The 23,081-nt window shown below is 48.6% G+C and overlaps 1 protein-coding gene across 2 annotated transcripts; it reads left to right on the top strand.

Annotated features, from left to right (window-relative positions):
* Positions 1–722: 722 nt before the first annotated feature.
* Positions 723–22,264, top strand: LOC307087974 (uncharacterized protein). Of its 2 annotated transcripts, none has more exons than XM_079753692.1 (7): positions 723–1,363; positions 12,432–14,273; positions 15,054–15,403; positions 16,000–16,159; positions 16,846–16,925; positions 17,736–17,827; positions 19,272–22,264. In XM_079753692.1, the coding sequence occupies exons 1-7, from the start codon at positions 1,327–1,329 to the stop codon at positions 19,468–19,470; spliced, it is 2,760 nt and encodes a 919-aa protein (XP_079609818.1). In that variant the 5' UTR covers positions 723–1,326; the 3' UTR covers positions 19,471–22,264. The 2 variants fall into 2 exon arrangements, with proteins under 2 accessions (XP_079609818.1, XP_079609819.1); XM_079753693.1 differs by lacking the exon at positions 723–1,363 and adding an exon at positions 6,979–7,116.
* Positions 22,265–23,081: the final 817 nt, after the last annotated feature.

The raw sequence follows: 23,081 nt of genomic DNA, 5'->3' as shown, positions 1-23,081 counted from the left end.
ATTAATCACATGTGAGGTCCATCATGATGCCAGGATTCATCTAGGAGAACATAGCTAACCGCCATTCACTAATCCATTCCTCTTTACCTCTAATTGGGACACATGGGCACCCCACACACACCCCGTAGCACTGTCACTGTTTTTATAGCCTGGCAGTCAGTCTCCTACTGACTGTTGTCACAGCACCCAAGAGACAGTGATATTCTGGGACGAGTGACCAATGCCCAATGTAGTGACATATTATGCTGATCATAGTGATGGTGGTAGTAACAGTACTATTTACTAATGTATTCATGGAGCTACATGATTATTTGAATTCGTCAGTGGTTCGTTGATGGTTCCAATCTAACTCAAACTGAAGAGCAGATGTGTGGGTAGGCCTACTTAGAAGACCACCCCTTAACATGGGTAAGGTAGACCTGAGCACACGATCGCATTAATAGTTCCTTTATTTGTACGAAGGGGATAGCTCGAGGGTTTCTCTTTCTTCCCTTCTCAACGACAGTTGCAGGTGCCTCGGGGTTACACGGCGGCCACGTGGATTTCAGATCCACGTCCCAGATACACCACGTACGTCGCTCAATGGTCCCATCCCACCACGCGAGTGGTTCCTACGTACATACCACTTTAAAAGTTTCACCATGTTGTCATCACATGTTCAAAAACACGAATTGAGATGAGGATGTCCTGTTGTTTTTAATGTGGTGTGTGAAACACTAGCGGGCGGTCATTCCAAAAAGATCTCTGGGAAACATTTCGACACAGAGATCAAGTACACTTTTTGGGGGGCTTTGGACCACACTCGTGTCAGACGTGCACTCGTGATCCGCGCATATTAGTTGTTGTTCAGCGGGGCTGCCGAGTGCGCAAACAGAAAGCTGCGTGCAACGCAACGAATGCCAACTAACGGATAAGCGATGTCTGCATGCTACTGTATCTCCAGCAGACAGACTTAACATTTCCACTACCGAGCAGCCCCGTCCCTATGTGCTGGGAGTGCGGATAGCTTAAAGGGGAAACCGCTCCGACGACCACCAGTCTCTCTCTGGTCGCCTCCGAGAAGAGAGAGTGTGCACCTTATTGAGAGAGAGTTGCTGTTCGCTGCTCAGGGTATCCCTCGTGTTGCAAGTGGCACGAAAGCTGTGATCGGCGACATTGCCTCTCGCCCGAAGACGTATACGCGATTGACTGGAGAAGTGGTGGTGGTGGGCACTGGGTTGGAAACTGATTCAGTGGTGCATTTATTTTTGCTCTCAATAGATCGGATAAATAGTACGGATTAGAACGACCGTTTGTAAGCAAGGTGCCCTGCCGCGGTTCTTCTCTATGCCAATTAAGAGAGATAGAGCCATAGAAACACACGGTAAGTAGACGCCGCCTGCGTATCTTCATTCCTCACCATGTATGCGACTGAGGTACCTTCTCGGATGTTTTTTTGGGGGGAAACAAAGAATGTATGGTGAAGTTGGTGCCTATGGCTGTTCCTCCTCGACATTTCGAAAGGCAAATGGCCTTGATGAGAAGGAGAATCCCAGGGAGTGGTACTTCATGGTCATACTAGCGTTACGATATGTGATCATCGCCCTCCTAGGTTGGATAGTAGCAGACAACGATGCTTGTTTTTTTGTTCATGGATATGTTCAGGCAAGGTTAATGTTGGTTGTGGCGTATAGTCACCAGCACTATGGGTAATAATCGACGGAGTTTGGGTGACAGTGTTGGAGGGGTCCTAACTTGCTGTGTGTGTGTGTTTGTGTGTGTGTGTGTGTGTGTGTGTGTGTGTGTGTGTGTGTGTGTGTGTGTGTGTGTGTGTGTGTGAGAGAGAGAGAGAAATATATAAAATCATTATGGTTGCTTTCATTGTATGTCTAACATTTAACCAAAAATATAAATAACCTAAGTTTTTTTTAATTTCAGGCCTATGCCTCAAAAATTACCTCACAACAACCCAATAGTCCTATTCAATATGAGTAGAAATGCTGTTTGGGGGTCACGGTGAATATGGATCTAATGTTGTGAAATGACTTGTCACACCAACACGTGAGGGTGAACGAGTGTGGGAGTCCTGGAGCTTGAGTCATCAGTTGGTCAGTTACATGATCACAAAAAATCTGTAGGAAGACTTGGAGACTATAATCCGCCCAGTCATGAAGCTGTCAGAAGACAATGTGTTAACCTACTTCTGAAAGGTTCTGAGAAAGCACCCTAGACAGTAATATGTGGGGAAATAGTCACAATGCTGACTAGGTATTGACTAACAAAAATGTAAATCCTTATACATTTTGAAAACTAAGGAAAGGAGGTTCCTAGGAAGTATTGCATTTAGAGTAATGAAATCCATAACCTAGATAGCTAGCTTACACATAACGTGCTTTATAGAATAGCTTTTCAGAAGAAATGTACAAGTTTACTCAGACCGTAGGCTTAGTAGAATGCTTCAGTGTCTGTAGTATCAAAGGCATTGTGGTATGATATGCTTTATACAGGCCTGGAAGCTTTGTAGGAATATACCTAGCGAAGAGGCATAGAAGCCTTATGGAAGCTTCTATGCAGGGGCGAGGGTGTTTGACTCCCAGCCAACAGATGCTAGGATCGATCCGCAAAGTTCAAAGCCTATAGACATCCTAGAGACAGATGCTCTGTTGAAAGCAACCCCCCCCCCCCCCCCCCCCCCCCCCCCCCCCCCCCCCCCATCCAGGGTCTACACCTGAATGCATCCCCACAGCAAGATGGCTGGATTCTGAATTCAGCATCTGGATTCACCTGTGGCTAAAAGTGTCTTGCTAAGGAGGACCAAAATAGTAATAGCAGCATAGAAACACAGCCTTCCTGCAGTAGAGTCATAGAAGCTTCCAGCTCCGTAGAGCCATAGAAGCATGTGCAGAGATGGGCTTTATAGACTGGTCTATTGTTTGAAGAACCACAGAGGATGTATAGAAGTATAGACTTTATAGAAGCTTTGTAGAGTATGAAGGTTCATAGTGATGGAAGCTTTGTAGAGGTGTAACATTTTTATCGAGTCGTATCATGTTTGAAGAAACATGGACGCTTCTGTAGCTTCCATGGTATCTTTTGTCAAAGAATTTTCCCCAAGATGAATGTTGGCGAACGGCAGAGAGCTGTCGGGGGGCAAAGGTGGCGTGCGTGATGCAGAGGAGAGGAGAGACGGAGGATCAGCTTCAGATCGGCGCAACCTGTCAGTCCAGGCTAGCCTAGCATCGACCCCTCCCTAACATACTCTGTCAAGCTGTCGGGTCGTTACACATTATGACCGATTCATGAAGTGACCATCACAAGCTGAGTGTTTGTTTTGCATGGAGGAAGCCTGGGTGGTGGTTGAGAGCCTCTCTTAATGTGGAAGGAATGTATTTCCTTCTGTGTTTTGGATGGATGGCAAACAAAGTGGAAGGGGCAAACGGAAGAGCTGCTTCTCACAGTACACAGGCATGGCTTCGTCTTTCAGCCTTTACACGAGGGTCTGGGATTGGCTGTCGCAAACTCCTCCCTCTCTCAAGGGACGGAGGTCGTTTGAGGAGGTTATGGTGAAGATTATTAGGGTTACGTTTTTGATGTGATTTTTAGGCTAAAAGTGAATAATGCTTAGGTTTAGGTATGGGCCCACACATGATATAGGTTTATGGTTTGTGTCGTGGAAATAATTATGAAGAAGTGTCCAAAAAATTTGGTTTACAGTTTGAAATTAAAATGTTCTGGTGGTTAGAATGGAAATATTAAAGCATTAGTTTAGATAATGATCGGGTTCATGTTTTAAATTTGAAAAAAAGGTTAAGGTATAGGGATTCTCTTGAGCGATTAAGTGAAGGGTTTGGTGTGGTTATAGCGTCCGGGTAAAGATATATGAATAACACTCCTATTAACATTCAGTGCCGGTATCATTTCCATGCTGTAACAATGTACAACAACTCTAATACGATGACTTAACACCCTGCTAATGACTTGTTGGCTCTGTGTATGACTGCCTGTCGCTATCTTAAGCCTGAGCCGAATCAAGCAGAAGAACGCTTTTTGACACGTTATTCAAGTTGAACATTAATCTCTTTTCCGTTCCTTCTGTTGAGTCAGCCGGGCCAGCCTGCCGTGGTATTTGTCTTTGGTTTGATCCAACATTTTATATGGTACACTTTGTGAAAACTAGTTAATAAAATGCTAAGTAACTACGACTGGTAAGGTGTCAGGATTTACACCTTTTCTTAACACGGATTTGCCTCACGGTTAAGACATTACGGAGGGAAGAAAGCCGGCAGTTAGTCATAAATGGTTTGCATTGCATGTTTTTGAAAATAACTTTCCTGTTTAATAGCATCGCCTGTGCCTACTTAGTAACTCATTAGTAACTCAATGCAAGATTCAAATGATCTCCATCCATAAAATAAATTTATGGATCTCCATCCATAAAATATACGGCTTGCTTTATAACTTTATAGTGACAGTTATGCAGATGATCATATTTATTTCCATATATTGTATAAGAAAACAAGCGCTTCATAAGTGTAGCCTTTGACCACAATACTGAAAATTTACATTTAATACAAGTTCTCAAGCTCTCAAAGTCTTCCCAGCACACTGTTGCCGCTCAGAGGCGGATCTATCCATCATCTGGGTGGTCAGTGACACCTATGTTTCTCATGTGAGCGTACAAGGTCTCGAATAACCCCACAAGACTATCCATCCCCTTTCACCCCAGGCTCTGGCTGCTCAGTGCTAAATGTTTGGATGCTGTCTAATAATTATAGCGAATGTGTAATTATAAGGTGGCAGCAGATTGTCAGGGATGCATAACATGTATTTTCTATGTATGAGAATGTACCTCGTTATTCACAAAACAGGAGGACATGTGTGCTTGATACAAAACTGTCATGTTGTCGCCCGTGCCAATGCTGTTGTTAACAGCCCTTCCAGATACTATGTTGTTGATTTGTAGTCAGAGGCAGGAAAAATGAAGAAAGTCCAGATATATATTGTCTTGAACAGAACAGAGCTGTCAACGCCTGCCCAAAGGCAACAGTCAGACTTTGTGTTGGCGTCAAGCTTTCATTTGCAATTGTTCAATCTCCAAAATAAACCCAAGGCAGCCTCTCCATCTATTCACTTTAGCCAGGCGAGGGGATAGACGCAGACGGGTCCTTCAGATTTATCTTGAAACCTCACTCCCCATTGGCCATTCGGAACAAGCCAAAGTTCAAGCCACACAGATTAAACATAAATCAGGGGACTGGATCCTTGCGGAGCGGGGGGTGAGCGTTTGTTATTGAACAACTCTGTGAGGCTCCACATAGGAGCGGCCAGCCCTCTCCGAACCAGGGATAAACACGCCCCGACAGTGGCTCTTTGTGCGTTGACCCGCTAGTATGTAAAACATTAAATTATCAATGGGCGCTGGTCGTTCACCTTTTCCCTCTACTCTCTCTTTAGTTCTGTAAACAAACTCTTGTCCTTGCAAGAGTGTGCGGCTGTTAATGGCATAAACTCGTAATCAAGTCAAAACTGATGCACGGAGAATTCGATTGCCAAGAGAGTAGGGCTCTAAGTTAATTATTTCTTTAATCCCTTTCTTAAGTCCAATTGCAAAATAATTTTGAATGTCTTTATTATAACTGTGGAGATATCTCTTAGAATCAGGGGTTGTGCCTCTGGAGGACAGCCTGTATTAGGAGCTTGGTGGGGTTCACAATAGTTATAGCCCTTGTTTGTGTTAGAGTTATGCAGTGATATTGGACGATGGGAGGCTTCGACATGTATCAAAGAACCTTCATGGATTCCTGGAATTCTCTTTTTTCAAAAGTCAAGGGGCTCTTGAAAATGTATGAACCAGGAGCTTAAAATAAAATGTCTTGCTCCAGCCACCTCTTCAATTCGGCATTGATTGTGCGCAATGCTCAATGCACGATTGAGGCTGGTTTATCAGTGTTGGATGCTGCCCAAGCATAACGTTGACATACGTTCTAGCAAAAATGGAAATGTGACTTTTCATAATAGGATTTAAAAATAAGTATACGTTGGGGTTAATATTAGATTTGGGTAACAATCACCAAAGGATATTACTTGCATTTCTTTTGAGGGACTTTGGTCATGTCAGTCTGTCCAAAGAGCAGCACCAGTTCACCTACTGAAGATTATGGATGGATTGAACGTGAACAATCCATCAATTGATTGGATATGATGTATTCTCAGCTATTATATATAAAGTCTTAAAGCAAGAGTGTCTCAAAGGGTGACGTGAATATGTGATCTGTTATTTTACAAATGACTCAAATAAGATAACTCAAACAATGATAATGTTGTCCCCAAATCTAACAGCTGCAGCAAAGAATAAATGCATAGTTCCTATTTCTATAAATAACAATGAAGTAATCAGCCTGACATTGAAGGTAAATTTGTTCGCATAAAAACGTTTAAAAACATCAGTAAATGTTTAGGCCCCCTTGATAGAAAACATTTTTATCTGGTGAGCGTGCCATAGGTCTGTCTTTCCCTAACTTTTTACAGGGAAGAATTAGTGCTGGCATTTATCACACGTTCCCTGGTTGGTGCGTTCCTCCCTCCCTCTTTCCCGTGTTTATCCCTCCCGACGTGCGTGCAACAGTCGGACGGTCGACTGTTCGGTCACGACGAATGACAGGGTGAATCTGACGTCGTGGGGGTGCAACATCGCATATTTTATCCAACGTAGCCCATTCATCTAAGTTAGTAGGTGGTGCGACTTCGCGTAGACAGACCGCGGATTAATTTAGTTATTTTTTTTAATATTCAGAATAAACACTGTTTTTCCTCGTCGTGGGGAGGAGGAAGGACGGGGCTCTCGACGAGGCTGGTCGGCAAAGTAATCGGTTAAGATTAAGTTTTTCGGCAAATCGGGTGGTAGTGGTGGTGGTAGAGCCGAACCAGGAAGAGAGAGAGAGAGCGACGGAGAGCGAGAGAGGGAGGGAGGGAGAGGGAGGGAGAGAGAGAGAGAGGGAGGGAGAGAGCACATCGCGCACCCACCGTCCTCCACTCCCCAGCTCTCTCTCCCCCAGTAGGACTACGGCGCTCTGCCATCAACACCACTCCAGCTCCCATTTCGACGATTCATTCCGGACACTCGGCGTGTCGGCTAGTGTGAGTTGTAACCTTCAAAATTGTTCTCATGCGACGTTGATTACAGGGGGGCTCTGTGTGTGTGTGGGGGTGTTTTTTTGTGTTTGAAGTTGTGTGCTCCGACATCGTCCGCTGAAGAGTGCAAGGGAACCTATATTTTCGCCTCGGCGAATCCCTTCCACCGTACACACACATAGCTTACGCACGCACACACACGCACACACACAGCTTCGGTACACACACACACACACACACACACACACACACATTGCTTACACACACGCACACACACACACACACACACACACACACACACACACACACACACACAAACACATTAGAAGAAGCGATCGCTCGCTACGTGCCGTGTTACCTCGCGGATGGACCGGGGCTAGCTGGCTTGGCGTGGAAATAGCCACTGGTTCCGGAAAGTGATCGGACATGGTTTTTTTTTGTGTGTTGACGATCTGGTCATGGGTTGTGTGTGAGGGCTCATGTTTTGGCTGGTGTGTGTGAGTGCATATTGAGAGGTTCGCTGGCTACTTCAGATGACAGGCTATACGTCAAGCAGCCCTGCATCCCATCCCTGTAGCCTACTGTAGTCTTCGTCCGTCGAGGTCCTCACTAGGGGGCTGTCGATCAGACGGGGCTGGTAGCCTACATTGATCCGTACCCGGGGTGCTGGGTGTATGGAGGGGTGAACATGTGGAGTGGGTGTAAAAGTGGCTGGCTGGACGTTGTTTGGGATTCTTGCGGACTTATCTCTATGGATGAAACCCTAAACAAGCCAACGCCTCGCGTTCTAGCAGCATGTCAACCGACTGAGATGTGGAACATTTTGAAATAATACCCTATACCCACTCGTAATGGGCTACCTTGCCATGCTTGACGGCTGCTGGGTCTACACCGTGAAGTTTGAAGTGGGGCGTTTATCAGAGGGGTCTATAGGCCTACGTTGTTAATTACAATGTACAGGTGCTGATCGAGTGATCTAATGGGGTGGGGGGTCGCACTGATGGGGAAATTGATTTGCCGAAGCCAGTGTGAGGGGTTTGACTGCACGGTGGTCTATCTGACCGTAGGCGGAAACTAAGTGGATATATGATTTGGGGTAATTGGGTACATGTAAGCAGGCCTGTTGTAATGATTGCTCATCCGAATTGACGGTCGCAATTCTTGAATCTACATGCCTACCACTTTCAAAATTCATAAGGGAAGATTCATGTTTTCTGTGTATGACTGGCTTCTCATTGTGTTGTTTGTAGGCTATATCAACTCATGCCTTGGTTTGTCATTATGTGGCTTTGCTATCTCAATCATGTGTTGTGCAAGTGTCATTTTCTAACAGTCACCCACATTTACTCATAGTAGTAACACAGTTCAGACTCACAATAACAATCCGATATCGCAAAGCACGTCATCCTCCGAGCCCACCTCTCGTCGATTAGAAAGAGAGGATTTCTGGACCAATTAGCGCCGAAGAGCGGCGACATTGATATTGGACCCGCGAATGTGCAATTAATTGCCCTAAACTCGCTTGTGTTTAATAGTCAATGGTGTCCCGTTCTCTTTGGGCCCTTCTTACACAGACCTTTCGTAGGGTTACAAAGTATTCATCCCGTTTAATTTAGACCTTGAACCAACGCAAATCGTTTTATTTATTTTTTTGATTTTAGAAATGTCCGACTTTTTGGTTAGACTTATAGATAAGACAAAAGTTTATTGAGGCTCATTGCGGCCCCAACCGTTTGATAAACTAAAACCATTGCTTTGATGCTGGGTATTTTGATCTGTGTCAAATTGCACGATGTTTATTCAAAGAAGAAAAAAATTGTATATGAGGCATGTGATTAAGTATTGTTTGTTCAATGTTGAATCTACTGCCTCCTTAAAACGGATGACGAATGGGGCTAGTTTGTTTCCCTAGGGAAATGTAGGACTACACCTCTATAGAAGTGGATAAAGAATACAATAATCTTGGATACATCCTAAAGTATCTTGGCATATAAATTGACTTCACATACGGTTGATTTAATTGCTAAGTTGCTCTGAGTTTCAGAGGCACACTCCAGTGTCCTTTTTCACTGCATTTTAATATGCAACCAAATCCTTATCCTAACCCATGTATGACCCTAACATTAGAACATAATCGTGACCTTATTCTGTTCAATCTTTCCCTGGGTGTGAAGTGTGCAATATGTTTTGCATGGCATTCATGAACCTACATCACACGATTACAGTGTTTTATTGTAGTCTATACACGGGGCGTGTGCTAACGTTAAGACCCCGTAAATCAGCTTCTCTTTGTGGATATATCCACGGTCGTTTTACGATCAGCCACATGGAAATTATAGAGGGGTGTTGTCGGCCTTTGAATCATCGTCATTTATGTGTCTTGATCTTACGTACTTGCTAATACATTTATCCTCCTTGGGACAACCAGTACCTAACTATGTCCTAAAATGATCCATTTATATAAAGTAAATAGGCTTCGTCAGGTGTGCATTTTAGCCTAGCTGTAGAGTTTACAGTTCCAAACTCAATGGCATGCATTGATCAGTTGGCCACTGAAGGGCAGAACCAGAATGTTTATTTTGGTGAATCTGCACTATAGTTTGAGAGGACACCTTGCAATACTTCCTCTTAGTCAGGCAGACAAGCCACAGTGTTTCCCCCTACGATTTTCCTACCACCAGTGGTGCTGAGGTGTGTGCAGAGGCGCGATATGTTGACGTCTGCGTGCACAGTGCTGATGTGCAACGCCCATGGACACTGCTGATATACACAGTAGCTGGGAGGTTTAAGTGTGGTCGCTGATTCCTGTACGGCCCCGGTGTGTTCCAACATAAATGGTCTCCTACGGTGTTGTCACAATGTACCATAACAACAAATATCAGCGCCAGCCAAATACTTTTGGGCATTTATGCAAACAAAACAGTTTACGGTCTACAATTGGTTGCCTTCCCATCGTTTAGGTTTAATAGACCATTTCCTTAGTTTTAAACCATTACAAATTTAGGCTTTTCTCATTAATAAGGTTTTTGCTAGATTTTGAAAGCCCCCAAAACACGCGAATAGCTTGCTAGCATGCTAGCTTCAGCAATTGGTTTGCCTAGCCTTGTGGAAGACTCTGTTCATGCACAGTGAGTGCACAGGAAGAGTGTGCGCAGGTAGGCAGGGAAATACATAGACACGCCATCTAATGGTTTCATTCAGGCTGAAAGAAATGAGTAGACAGGCTTTACACAAGCCTGCAACAGACACAGATGCAGAATTTCTTTTGATTCTTTTTAATGTTTTGTCAGAGGATATGTTTATCGATTGCTGTCTGGATGTAAGGTGGAATTCGATAAATATGATTAAAAAAATTGCTCGAACAATAAATTGCTTGCCAACACCTGACAACATTGGGCCTGGCTGAGTAGCTTCTATAACGGCTCTGTAGAGAAACCATCACACCGTGTTTGAAATTTGTCTTTGGCACATAATTACTGACACATCATGTCTTACATGTAGGAATGACTATGAGTATGAAGTAATTTCCGAAGAAAATGAATTTCCTTTTCTTTGCCTAGCATATTGGTTCTAAACATAATACTACAAATTGTCTATGCTAGTGTGATAATTAGACAATCAAATGCTACTATTTGTGTATGCTATTGTAACAGTAAGACGATCTAATGCTTCTACTTTTGTATGCTAGTTTAATAATAAGACAAACTAATTCTGCTACTTTTGTATTCTATTGTAACAGTAAGACAATCTAATACTTCTACTTTTATATGTTATTGTAACAATAAGACAATCTAATTCTACTTCTTTTTTTATGCTATTGTAACAATAAGACAATCTAATGCTACTACTTTTGTATGCCATTGTAACAATAAGACAATCTAATGCTACTACTTTGTATGCCATTGTAACAGTAAGACAATCTTGTTAAAGAAGCAGAACATCACCGTAGTAATGGGTGGGAGGGTAAATTCTCAATGATTTGTCTTAATCTTGTGTTTGTTGGCAGAGTGCTATACACTGTATTTTACTAAATCTTTGGGATTTTCCAAAAGCAGCCTTAAGCTTAAACAAGTCACTTTTCTCGGGACGAGCGGGAAAACGTGTGAGATAAGCCAACTGTTTGGCGATCCGCTAATGCAGCTGTAATTATAGCGCTGCTTTTTCCAGGCCTCTTTGTCCTTTTCTCATCTGTATCTAGTAAATTGCATCGTCAGGTTTCATCACATCATTTTAACAGTAATCGACCCTATCCAACTAATGGTCTCATTTGTGTTGTCATATAATGTAGCGGCGTCAGATTCAATTGACATGCTGTGTAAACACTGCCCCGCTTCTCCCTGGGTCTTTAAGTGTGATATCAGCCATAGCTTGTCGTCCATCTAAGGTCAGGCTTGTTTTCCCCTTAAGGTCGCCCTGCGGGCTGTTTGTTTCCGCGTGTATTTCTGTGCATGGACTGCAGTCAATAACAGTCCAGCATGGCCTTCGCAGATTAGTCGCCTCTATTATTTTTTCTCTCTCCAGTCTCTTTTCAAATGCAGCCTTTTTAAAGTGAGGGATAGTTTGTAACACTTAAATCCTGCTGATATATTTTTGTGCCTGCTTTCCCTGACTGCCCTGAATCTGCTGATTCAGTACAGACTCAGACTATTTGAAGTTCATGTTCCCTCTATGTTTAGGCCCTAAAGCGCTTAAGGACCCTCATTTTAGCGCTTACAGAGGCCTATCTTTGTACTTTTGCCTTCACTTCCAACCGCATCTTCTTATTTGATCAACTAATGGAACGTCACTGAAGTTGAACCAATAACACCATGATTTAAACAATGGCTCATAATCAATATATCTAATAATAATAATCACCCAATTAATTAATAGGTCTAACAATCCTATTGGCTGGAATAAATTACATGCAAGTTCGATCGCCAACTGTCGCTCTATTGAGCAACTACTATTGGTTATCACCACCATGTCAGGTTTGAAATCAGCATGATAGTGTGAAAAACACTAATCTCGAAACTTCAACAGAACCCACAACTGTCTCCAACCTTACAAACTGACAGCACGCACGCACACACACACGCACGCACGCACGCACGCACGCACGCACGCACGCACGCACGCACGCACGCACGCACGCACGCACGCACACACACACACACACCCCTTTAAGGGAAGCATGCCTTTTCTCCTTCCCTTCTGCTTTTTATGTAATTCGACTCAAAGCCAGAGCTTCATTATTTTCCATGTGCACTGTATCTTGAAGATACAATAAAACCGGGGAAAAACCATTGCAATTGACCCACCTTCATGTGATCCTTCTGCAGGCCCCGTGGGGAAGCATGTAATGACTCACACCAGGAAAAAGGCTTCCATCAGGCCGGCCCTTAGCAGCGAGCGACGGGACAATAGCTCCCAGGGGCCAAATGGGGACAATATGGATGTGGCCTGGCCTCAGCGCTTGCTGAGATTCGGCAGGACCAAGAAGATAGGCCAGGTCATTAGTCACAGGAAGGACGAGGCCAAGAGAGTAACCGGAACGGGGAAGAGACGCAAGAAGTCTGGCGCGGTCCGAAAGACGCACCGGAAGCAGCGCGAGAAGAAACGGGACAGGAAGTCGTACCCGCTGCGCGGGAGGACCACCAGCTCGGACGAGGAGGGCCTCAACTGCCATGTCCTCCTCACCCGTGTAGACGGCGGCCTGGCGGAGCAGGAGGGCTCCGACGCGGAGACGATGGCGCAGAACGACGGCCACCAGAAGTTGTCGCACAAGTCAAAATCCAAGAAGGACAAAAGGGGCCGACGAAAAGAGACAAAGGCGACATCCAAAACCAAATCGAAGTCAAACACCCAGAGGGAGGAGGACGTTGTGTACCTTCCGGAGCCGCGCAAGCGCCGGTTAGCTTCTCTCAACGCCGAGGCGGTGAACAGTCTTCTGCTCGACCGAGGCTCTGACCAACATCCACCAGCCAAGCAGGCCAAGAGACAGTATGAGGAGCCCGCGAGCGAGAGGGCTCCCCTGGACGCTAATCCATCTTGGAGCGGGGCGGCTTGGGGTCTTAACTCCCCCCAGAGCAGCACCACTAAAGCCACCGCTCTGTTGAAGCCCGAGCCGGGACGAGGCTCCAAGCGGAGCAAGAAGAAGGCCGAAGCGAACCGAGGGGACCTGCGGGGGTGCGTCAGTCAGGCGAGCCTGGACGCCCCGGCACCCAGACGCCTCGCCGGCCTCACCGCCGCGGCTCTGCTGAAGCTGACCAGCACGTCGGCCACCAGCAAGCAGAGGGCGAAGGCCGTTCCCACGGCGACCGCCACCACAGACTCTAAGGCCCCGGTCCCGGCCGCCACCCCGAAGCCACAGACCCGGGTCAAACTCAAAGCCAAGGGGCGCTCGCAGAAGATCAGGGGGAAGAAAGGTGCGCCCCCGACGGACGAAGACGCCGCCGCCGCCACCGCCGCCGTCGCCGCCGCCGCCTCCTGCAAGGACAAGGCCGACTTTGAGCCCAAGGTGGAGTGGGAGAACGGCGGCTGCAACCACAAGCTAGCCGAGGCGGGCTACCCGCAGCGCGGCGTGCTGGGCTTCCAGCTGAAGAGCGTGAAGGAGGAGCAGGAGGAGACGGAGCTCGGCCCGTACTACTGCTGCCCGCCCGAGGGCTCGGTGGAGTACTGCCACCGCCTGGCCTTCTTCCTGGGCCAGCAGGCCTACGGCGACCCGGAAGGCCAGGCGCGCAACCCCGCCCTGACCCCCGTGAAGCGGGAGTGCCTGGTGGGCTCGCCGACGCTCACCCACGGCCACCCCCACGCGGCGCTGACCCTCAGCCCCCACCCGTGCCTGTGCACGGCCGAGCACTGCTTCTCCAGCTACTACGTGCACATAGCGCACCCCACACACACTGGAACCCCCCCGTCGGCCGCACTGGCCACCCGACCCCTGAACTTTGCCCCCTCGTCGCTGTGCCCGAACCGGGTGGGCCGGTCCAAGCTGCTGGGTCCGCGGGTGGGCCACGCGGCGGGGCTGGCCCACCCGGCCTGCTGCGGGCCGGTGGGGTCGCCCTGCTACAACGAGGCGTGCCGGATCAGCGGCTACGCCTACCGTGCGATGCCACCCGTCGCCAGCAGGGGGTGCTCGTTCAGCACAGGGTGCACTGGGTGCCAGCACAGCATCAAGACAGGTGAGAGAGAGAGGAAAGCGGAGACAAATGAAAATGTGTTGGGCGTATTCAGATGTACATTGACAGCAGCGATGGATTAGCCCTGGTTTATCCTCAGGAATATTGGAATATCTACTAGATTATCTTCTGGACGATTCATCTTGGATGCGTAACACAAGTTGTTGTTGTCGCCTCGATGGTCCGTTTTTTTGTAAAGTCCGCCCAGAGCCGTTTATTCCTGTTCACAATCTGCCACAGCTGGTCTGACAAGGATAAGGGGACGGCTGACGTCCGAGCATTAAATGAGAGCGCTTTCCTTGTGACCCCCTTACTCTCGGATTGAACCGAGACACTTTGAACTAAGGCTTGTAGCAGGTTTTGTAATTTCCCAGTTTAAATTGCTTTTGTTCGAAATAAAATAAAACATATAGAGGGCCCACTTTAAGGGCGGTTTAGAGAGTTGCGGCGCGCCTGTAACTAACGTCCTCTCAGGGCTCAAAGGTTGGTCGGCACTGTTGTGTTTGGCAGCGCCTCTTCCAGGGCTGTGAGTATTAGCCCCGGGGGCTAAGACTTGATGAGGTTCCTCCTCATAACCGTGGATCCATGCCTTCTAAGAGCCCGGGGTGAGACGCGCCTTTATCCAAAGCCGCATTAAGGCGGATCCGCATGGGGAATGTGCGGGCGGGAGTTCTAGGCGGATAGGCGATAGAGAGCCACGGCTCTCTCTCTCACGCTGCATCGCTGTGAAGTCACCCTCCCCTTGTCGTCTCCCTCCCTCCCCCCTCCCCCCCCCCCCCCCAGAGGGCTACTCCCCTTCTCAGGGCCTGGCCCCCAGCCTGCCCCTCTCCAGCCTACCCCTGCCCAGCGCGCCCTCCTCCACCCAGCCCAAGCCCCACCTGCCGACCCTGCTCCCGGGGCGGGACCAGCCCCCGGCCCGCTTGAAGCTGGCCAAGGAGTGTCCCCAGGCCAGCGCCAAGCCTTCCTCCGCCGCCGCCTCCCCGGTCTCCTCGGGACGCGCCCGGCTGACCCAGAAGACGGCCCCGCCCCCCGCCCCGGGCCTCGTCGGCGCCGCGCAGAAGGTCAGCCGGCGCCGCGCCACCAACGGCTGGAGGCCGGTGGGCGCGGCCGTGGAGAGGGAGGTCTTCATCGCGGTAGGGAACGCCGCCGTTCATGGGTGTTTATGGGTTTTCCCGGGGAAGGCGAGCGAGTTTTGATTATTATTTTTTTCTGATCCGTTTGATGTTTGCGCGCTTTGATTGTTCCCCCCCCCCTCCCCCCCGCCCCAGTTGTGTGTTTACATTTACATTTACATTTAGGGGCGTTTAGCAGAAGCTTTTATCCAAAGCGACTTACAGTGAGTACATTTGTCGGAAGCAAGAGAAAACAATACATCTCTGTCGGTACAGTAAGGATGTTCAGAGAACCGAGTGCCGAGCGCTAACAACCGCTAGTTTGACCCATTCCCCGTATTCAACAAAGATAGCTAGCGTAAGATGCTAGACAATGCTTGGGACTATTTTTAGGTGCAAGGACGTACAGCATACAATAAGTGCGTACATTAAGTGCCAGGACGTACAGCATACAATAAGTGCGTACATTAAGTGCCAGGACGTACGTCTGTTGCGTTTCGATGAAGGCGTCTGCTAAACGACCCCCATGTTAAATGGGAGGGGGATTACCACCTAAACCGTGAACACGACCCCTATGGGAGGTCTCCAACGCTTGTGCGCGCGCTTTCTCCCCGCAGGGCGACGAGGAGACGGCCCTGCGGCAGTGCTACGACGGGGTGGAGCGGGGCGGTGAGGTGGTCCACGTCCGAGACACCGTGCTGCTGAGGTCGGGCCCCAGGAAGAAGTCCCTGCCCTACGTGGCCAAGATATCGGCCCTCTGGGAGGACCCCAAGACAGGTAGGAGGGAGGACGGACGGACTGATGTTATGGGTGGAGATGCATTAGATGGAGGCGTGGACGGACGGACGGATGTTATGGGTGGAGATGCATTAGATGGAGGCGTGGACGGACGGACGGATTTTATGAGTGGTTATATAATAACATAATAATAAGAAAGAGGTGTGGACGGATGGACAGGTAGTGGGATGGATGATGGAGAAGCGGACGGACGGACAGACGGACGGATGTTATAGGAGTGGAGATATAATGGGTACAAAAATGGACGGATGAACGAGTTACTAGACGGATGACGGATGGATTGATGGACGGAAGGATGCACGGATGAGTGCATGACGGACAGGGAGATGGACGGATGTTTTAGAAGAGAAATTAGTGGGCGGCTTCTCGAGTTAATGGATGCTGGACGGACGGACGGATGGATTAGACGACTTGTGTGTGTGTGTGTGTGTGTGTGTGTGTGTATGTATGTGCGTGCGTACGTGCGTGTGTGTGTGCTTGCTTGCCTGCGTCTGTGTGCGTGTGTGCGTACGTACTTCCATGCGTGAGTGCGTGCGTGCGTGCGTGTGCGCTTGCGTGTGTGCGTGCTTGCGTGCGCATATACCTGCCTGCCTGCGTGCGTACGTGTGTCTTTGCGCACTTGTGTTCTGGGCCCTATTTAACCACGCATCCCTCCGCCTCCGCAGGGGAGCTGATGATGAGCCTGTTCTGGTACTACCGCCCGGAGCACACGCAGGGAGGAAGAGACCCCAGCGCACACTGCGAGGTGGGGCCGCGGTCTGTCTCCGGCAGACGCCCCGTCTAATTAGCCCCTGTGGTTCGGTCCCAACTCCTCTGATGCCGCTAAACTCTCCCCCCGTATCGTTTCCCTTTATCATTCTCCGAGGGGGAAACGGCTGCAGGAAACATGATTGGGAATGAAATCGTGAGCAGGCTGGCTGGTTGAGAAATAGAATATGAATCGAGGGTTCAGTGGAGGTATGAACCCGCGAGCCGGGAGTTGCCCTTCTTGCGCGGACATCGCGAATAAATGACGGGATTTCACAACATGTCCCTAAACAGAGCGGACCAACCGCGGCCACGACTGACATGGAACGCCCGTCTCCTCGGGTCGTTTCCACGACAACATGAGTAGCACGGAAACCCCATTTCTGCAGCGTTCTGTGTCGCACACGCAGAATGCGGCATCCGCCGATTTTCTGATCGGATTACAGTTTGTTTGTGGATGCGTTAACGCCGTCAGGCCTCAGAGGCAAGCTTTTCTTCTGTGAGCGACATCCGGTTCCTACCGGCTGGGGGGTGGGGGGCTCCTCCACTCCAACGGCAGGAATTTAAAATGTATACGAATATTAAGGCAATGTGATAGCGCTCCCGGAAAGTCCATGCAAACAACATGGCTTATTTCCTCCAGTTTACGCATAACAGGAGCACAATACATCTCCCTTTCGTTGTCAGAGGCAGACAGGGGTAATAAGGTTTCGCTGATGAATCACATTAGGTGGGTTCAGGGCCTGCAGTTGTAGCTTCTTGGACTGCTGCGCTTGCACAGATGTGACTGCTGTGTTTGCCTTTTCAGAAGGAGATATTCGCCTCTCGCCATCAGGACGAGAACAGCGTGGCCTGCATCGAAGACCGGTGCTACGTTCTCCCTCTCGCCCAGTACTGTAGGTAAGGTACTGCAACACGCCACACGCACCACACAGGTATGCAGGCACGCGTACAGGCATGAACACGCACAGGCGAGCACACACTCACACGCAGGCACAGAGGAGACACACGGGCACACACGCATATACACACACATACAAGCACAGACACACACCCACACATGCACACACGGAAAGACACACACACACACACATGGACCGCCCACAGAGACACACACAAGGACACACACAAGCGCAAGCACACACACACACACACACACACACACACAGAAAAACACACAGAGACACAGACACACACACTCACTCACAAACACACAAAGATGCATACACACAGACACACCCCTTTAAAGGAAGCATGCCTTTTTTTCACAGACCGCACACCGACACACACACACACAGAAACACACATCGCACAGAGACCCCACGCAGAGAAACATATCCCCGCCCTCCTCTCAACTCCCCTCACCTCCTTGTTAGCGGGGATCTGTCTTGGAATTGATTCAGCGGCGATGCTGCAATTAACACTTCTCCGGGAGGGTTTGTGTGGAGGGCTGATCGCCGCTGAGTAGGGAGAGAACCTGCCGGTGGTTCTGCAACGGGAGATAAGTGGGAAGGAATGCCTAGGTCACGGAGGCCTGCTTACGGCAGGCTGCGTGGAAATCAATTCCTCCCACCTTTTGTATTTATCCGAGGAGATTGGGACGAAAAGAAAAAAACACGGCGATTTCTTGTCGTGCTTTGATTCCATCACACCGACAGACAGAAGGTGCAAAGTGTGTTGCCTTTGATCTTTATTGACAAGCCGCCCTGTGTGTGTGTTTGTGTGTGTGTGTGTGTGTGTGTGTGTGTGCCTGTGTTTGCCTCTGTGTGTATGTCCTTGTGTTTGTCCCTGTCCCTGTGCGTGTGTCTTTCTGTGTATGACTCTTTGTCCTTGTCTATGCATGTTTGTCTGTGTATACCTGTGTGTGTGTGTGTGTGTGTGCCTGTGTCTGCGTGTGTGTGTGTCTGTCTGTGTGTCTTTATTTGCCTGCATGTGTCTGTGTGACTGTGTATGTCTGTGTGTGTGTGTGTATCCCTGCGTGTAACCCTGTTTGTGTGTATGTGTGTGCGTGTATGCTGGGTATGTGTGTGTGTGTGTGTCTGTGTGTGTGCGTGTATGCCTGCGTGTGTGTTTGTCTGTGTGTGTGTGTGTGTGTGTGTGTGTGTGCGTGTATGCTGGGTATGTGTGTGTTTGTCTGTGTGTGTGTGCGCGTGTATGCTGGGTATGCGTGTGTGTTTGTCTGTGTGTGTGTGTGCGTGTATGCTGGGTATGCGTGTGTGTTTGTCTGTGTGTGTGTGTGTGCGCGTGTATGCTGGGTATGCGTGTGTGTTTGTCTGTGTGTGTGTATGGTGTGTGTGCATGAATGCTGGGTATGTGTGTGTCTGGCACCCCTCTCCCCCTCCAGATTCTGTGCCTTGTTGAAGCGGCGGGCGGACGGCGTGGCCCCCGGGGGCCCCAGCGGCGGCGTGGTGGTCCCGTGCTGCGCCGACTTCGCACCCCCCTCGCACCGCTGCGTGCCCAGCGACGTGGACCCCCAGCTGGTCTATCTCTGCCGACACGTCTACGACTTCCGCTACGGACGCATCCTCAAGAACCTCCAGTAGGGGCCGCCATCACCACTGGGTGACGCCCCCCCACCCTGTCCAGATCAGGGGGGAGGGGAGGGCAGAGGGGAGGTGAAGGACTGGACTGAAGACCCTCATGTTTTTTGACACTGGGGGGATTTTTCATGAGGACTGGTGGGGGAAGAGGGCGGATCAGAGATACTGGTTTTTGGTTTTGACGAGGGAGAACAAAAAAAGAAAAGCGTTTTGGGAAAAGGGGTTCGTTATCAACATCCGGATCCCTTTAGACCCCCTGCAGACCGGGGGGGGGGGGGGGAATCGAGGGAATCTCTTGCTTAGGAACACCCCCGCTTTTCTTCCCATTCGCAGGAACTAGGAAGTTCCTGCGTGGTCGGAATGTCTTTCTTTATTTCCCTCAGAAATGTGATCAGCTTTCACTGTCTTTGGGGGTCCCACTATTCATTTCTGTCCATTGGCCCGTCGGAACAAGCAAGAAGCATTCACTGCTAACACCTAGCTTAGCTTCGTTCCCATGCCCCCCACAGCACACCGACGGCTAGCTTAGCGCTAGGCGGCTGGCTTTTGAGTGCTGAGGAGATATCAGAGCCCAGCTAGTATCCCAGTAGAAACAGAACCGGACAAAGTGAAGAATCCAACAAGGTCGTACCGTACAGTGTCTTTCCTCTCTCTCAGTCACTACTTCAGGATCACACTTGTAGCACTAACGCAGTCCACAGAGAGCAGGTCTGTAAACCAGAGCGAGAGCTTTGTCTTGGTTTGTGTGCGTGTATGTGCGTGTGCGTGACTGAAAGACATTGTGTGTGTGTGTGTGTGTGAGCTTCTCTATGTACCAGCGAGTGGGAGCAGCAGACGACGGAACACTGTGGGAAGGAACCACAGGAGCATTGTGGGAGGAAGTGGAACTATGTGCTTCCTCTCTCCTATACACCCGCCTCCACACATATTTAAACCGGTATTTGTCATCTCAAACGTCGGTTGCTCTTTGTTAAACCGACATGGCTCGTGAAAATACCGCCTTCTTGTTGTCGTCTTAATACTCTGGTGGAGGGGGGATGTTTAAGAAGTCCTAAAAACGGTGGACTCTCTTTCTCCCGGTTGCCTGGGGGAGAGAGGGACGTCTGTCCGCCGCCATCTTGTTTTAACACAGACGAGCAGCTCTCTAATCCAGCTCTGTATGTCCCTTGCGACTTGCCTTACGACTACCACGAGGTAGCGCTTCAAGAAGGCTAGTCCCGCTAGTTAAAACCAGGAAGTTGTAGAACCAGGAAATGGTAGAAGCAAGAAGTGGTGGACTGGGAGGACAGGTAGGCCTGCCTGAGCCTGCGGTCGGATAGTATCTTGTGCTCTAGGAAGGTTCATAACTGACTTGAGTTTACCCGAAGGTATCCAAGCTGTTCCAATTCTCTTCATGCTAAGAAAAGGTGCTACAATGCTTCCTTTCTTGACTCCTTTAGCCTAGGGTACACTGGAGTGTCCTTTACGGATGGAAAGGAGATAATGCCGTCTCACAATACCTTGGGGCAAGAACATTTAAAGCGACACGCCAACCGGTCGTTCATGGAAACAAACGATCAACATGATCACACAAAAATACTAATTGGGGTCTAAGTCCTTCTGGACTATTTCTTCCCATCTTTCTTCCTTTCTTCCCTTCCCATCTTTCCATGACATTGCGCTTTGCATCAAGGTCAAGGAAAAGAGGTTAGAAAAGGACGTAATTCTTTTCGACTATTCGACCACAGCCTCGATTGCCAGTCCTACAAATTACAACAAACAAAAACTGAGAAAGATAGATCTATTGATCTATATCTATAGACAGGGTGCGATTTGCCGGTGGGGATGGTGGGGATTATCCCCCCCTCTGGTTTACACGTCCTACCCTCTGCTGAATTATTTTTATCCTCGGTGGGGATAAAAATTATCCCCCCCACCCAAAGTATTTTCACCATTACATCGTAATAATTAACAACCAAAATACACAGGGTCCGTCTTCATTTTGAAACATTTTAAAATGTTTCTCAAAATTATCCCCCCCTCTGGTTTTTTCACAAATCACACCCTGTCTGTAGATATACATAAATATCAACACACTCACTTGACATGGCTTCGGAGGCCGTCATGATGGCTGACAGATGTTGATAATGTGATCACTGGAGCCCACACGCCATCAGGGGGAGAAAAGCGTTGGTTTATACACAGCACCTTTGCCTCGATCATCTGAAGCTGGACTGACGAGGGCTAGCTAACGAAAGCTAAACCCGGGCTAACATCCTAGCGTCTGTTATTTTCAGTGTGGGCAAAAAAATCGAAGCTACCTTTTATATAATAATTTCCACACACTTTGTCCTCGGTCTACAAAGCTAACCTAAAGCTAAGCTTATCTCCAACCCCAAGACAAACCAAAGGATGTCAGACAGAACAGAGCTTCTCCCCGCCCCCCTTGTTCCTCCCGTCTCCCCACACACTCTTCCCCTCTCTATATTGCACTAATCCATTCCTTCATTACGATGTTAGCGTGTGCGCTACAACATATTTCCCCCCCCCGCCTTAATCTGTCACTCGGAGACGAAACGGCTGCGGGGGTGGGGTTGAGGTGGGAGGATGAGTGGGGGGGGGGGGGTAATACAGTGTGTTATTGATGTCTGTGTGATTGGTATTGATCGTTCGACGGCGAGGGTAACAGGAGGGTCGGTCATGTGAACGCTGACAGTGCTGCTCAGATATAGGTTTATATTCTTAACAGAACAATTAGCGCGCGCAGTCTCCCACCTGTTGTGTAACCACAATCACTGAGTGTGTGTGTGTGTGTGTGTGTGTGTGGGGGGGGGGGGGGGGGGGGGGGGGGGGCTGGGGCGCATGTGTGTGTGTGTGTGTGTGTGTTTACCTGTGTTTGTGTATGCGTATGCCTGCGTGTATACCTGTATGTATGTGCGTGTGTGTGTGTTATGTGCGGACTTTTTTGAGACAAACGTTGTCATGGGTGTTGGATTGAAGGAGAAACTCACGTAGCACTGTGTTACTACGGCGACGAGGTTCAGACGGGTGGGGGGTTGGGGTCATGATTTCTCCTGGCTGTAACCTGTTTCCGTAGCGATTTATCGTCACCCACACACACGCACGCACGCAGAAAAAAAACAACATAAAGCCTGACGGGGCTTCAAGCACATAACTGGTAAACAAACTGAACAACAAAACGAAACAGTTTGTTGATTTGAATAGAAAGCACATGAATCTCGAACAGTGGAACAGCAGCTCGGATAGCAGCACATTGGCCTGTTTGTGTGTGCGTGTGTGCGCGTGTGTGTGAGTGTGTGTGTGAGAATGAAAGGGAATGAGAGAGGGTGAAAGCGAGAGTCAGCAAGTCCTTAATGTAATATTGAGATGTGATGAGATATAACCGACATACTCGCATTGCCTTTTTGTATGTGTTTTTATTACATTATGAATGGAGTATGCGTAAATATATAGCTGCTTAGTTGTGAGAATCTTAAAAAGCCATCTTCTGCTTCATTGGATCACATTCGAACCCGACTTACGACCTTGACAGGAAGGCTATATTTGAAAACGATGTGACTGCACTCCCCCGATTATTTAGCGCCCTGATTCTTGAGAGAATTAATATATAAGAA

This window comes from Pollachius pollachius (genome assembly GCF_949987615.1).
Source record: "Pollachius pollachius genome assembly, chromosome: 16".
Classification (NCBI taxonomy): domain Eukaryota; kingdom Metazoa; phylum Chordata; class Actinopteri; order Gadiformes; family Gadidae; genus Pollachius; species Pollachius pollachius.
Note: the sequence above shows the minus strand (reverse complement) of the source record. Positions and strands in the feature narration are given on the sequence as shown.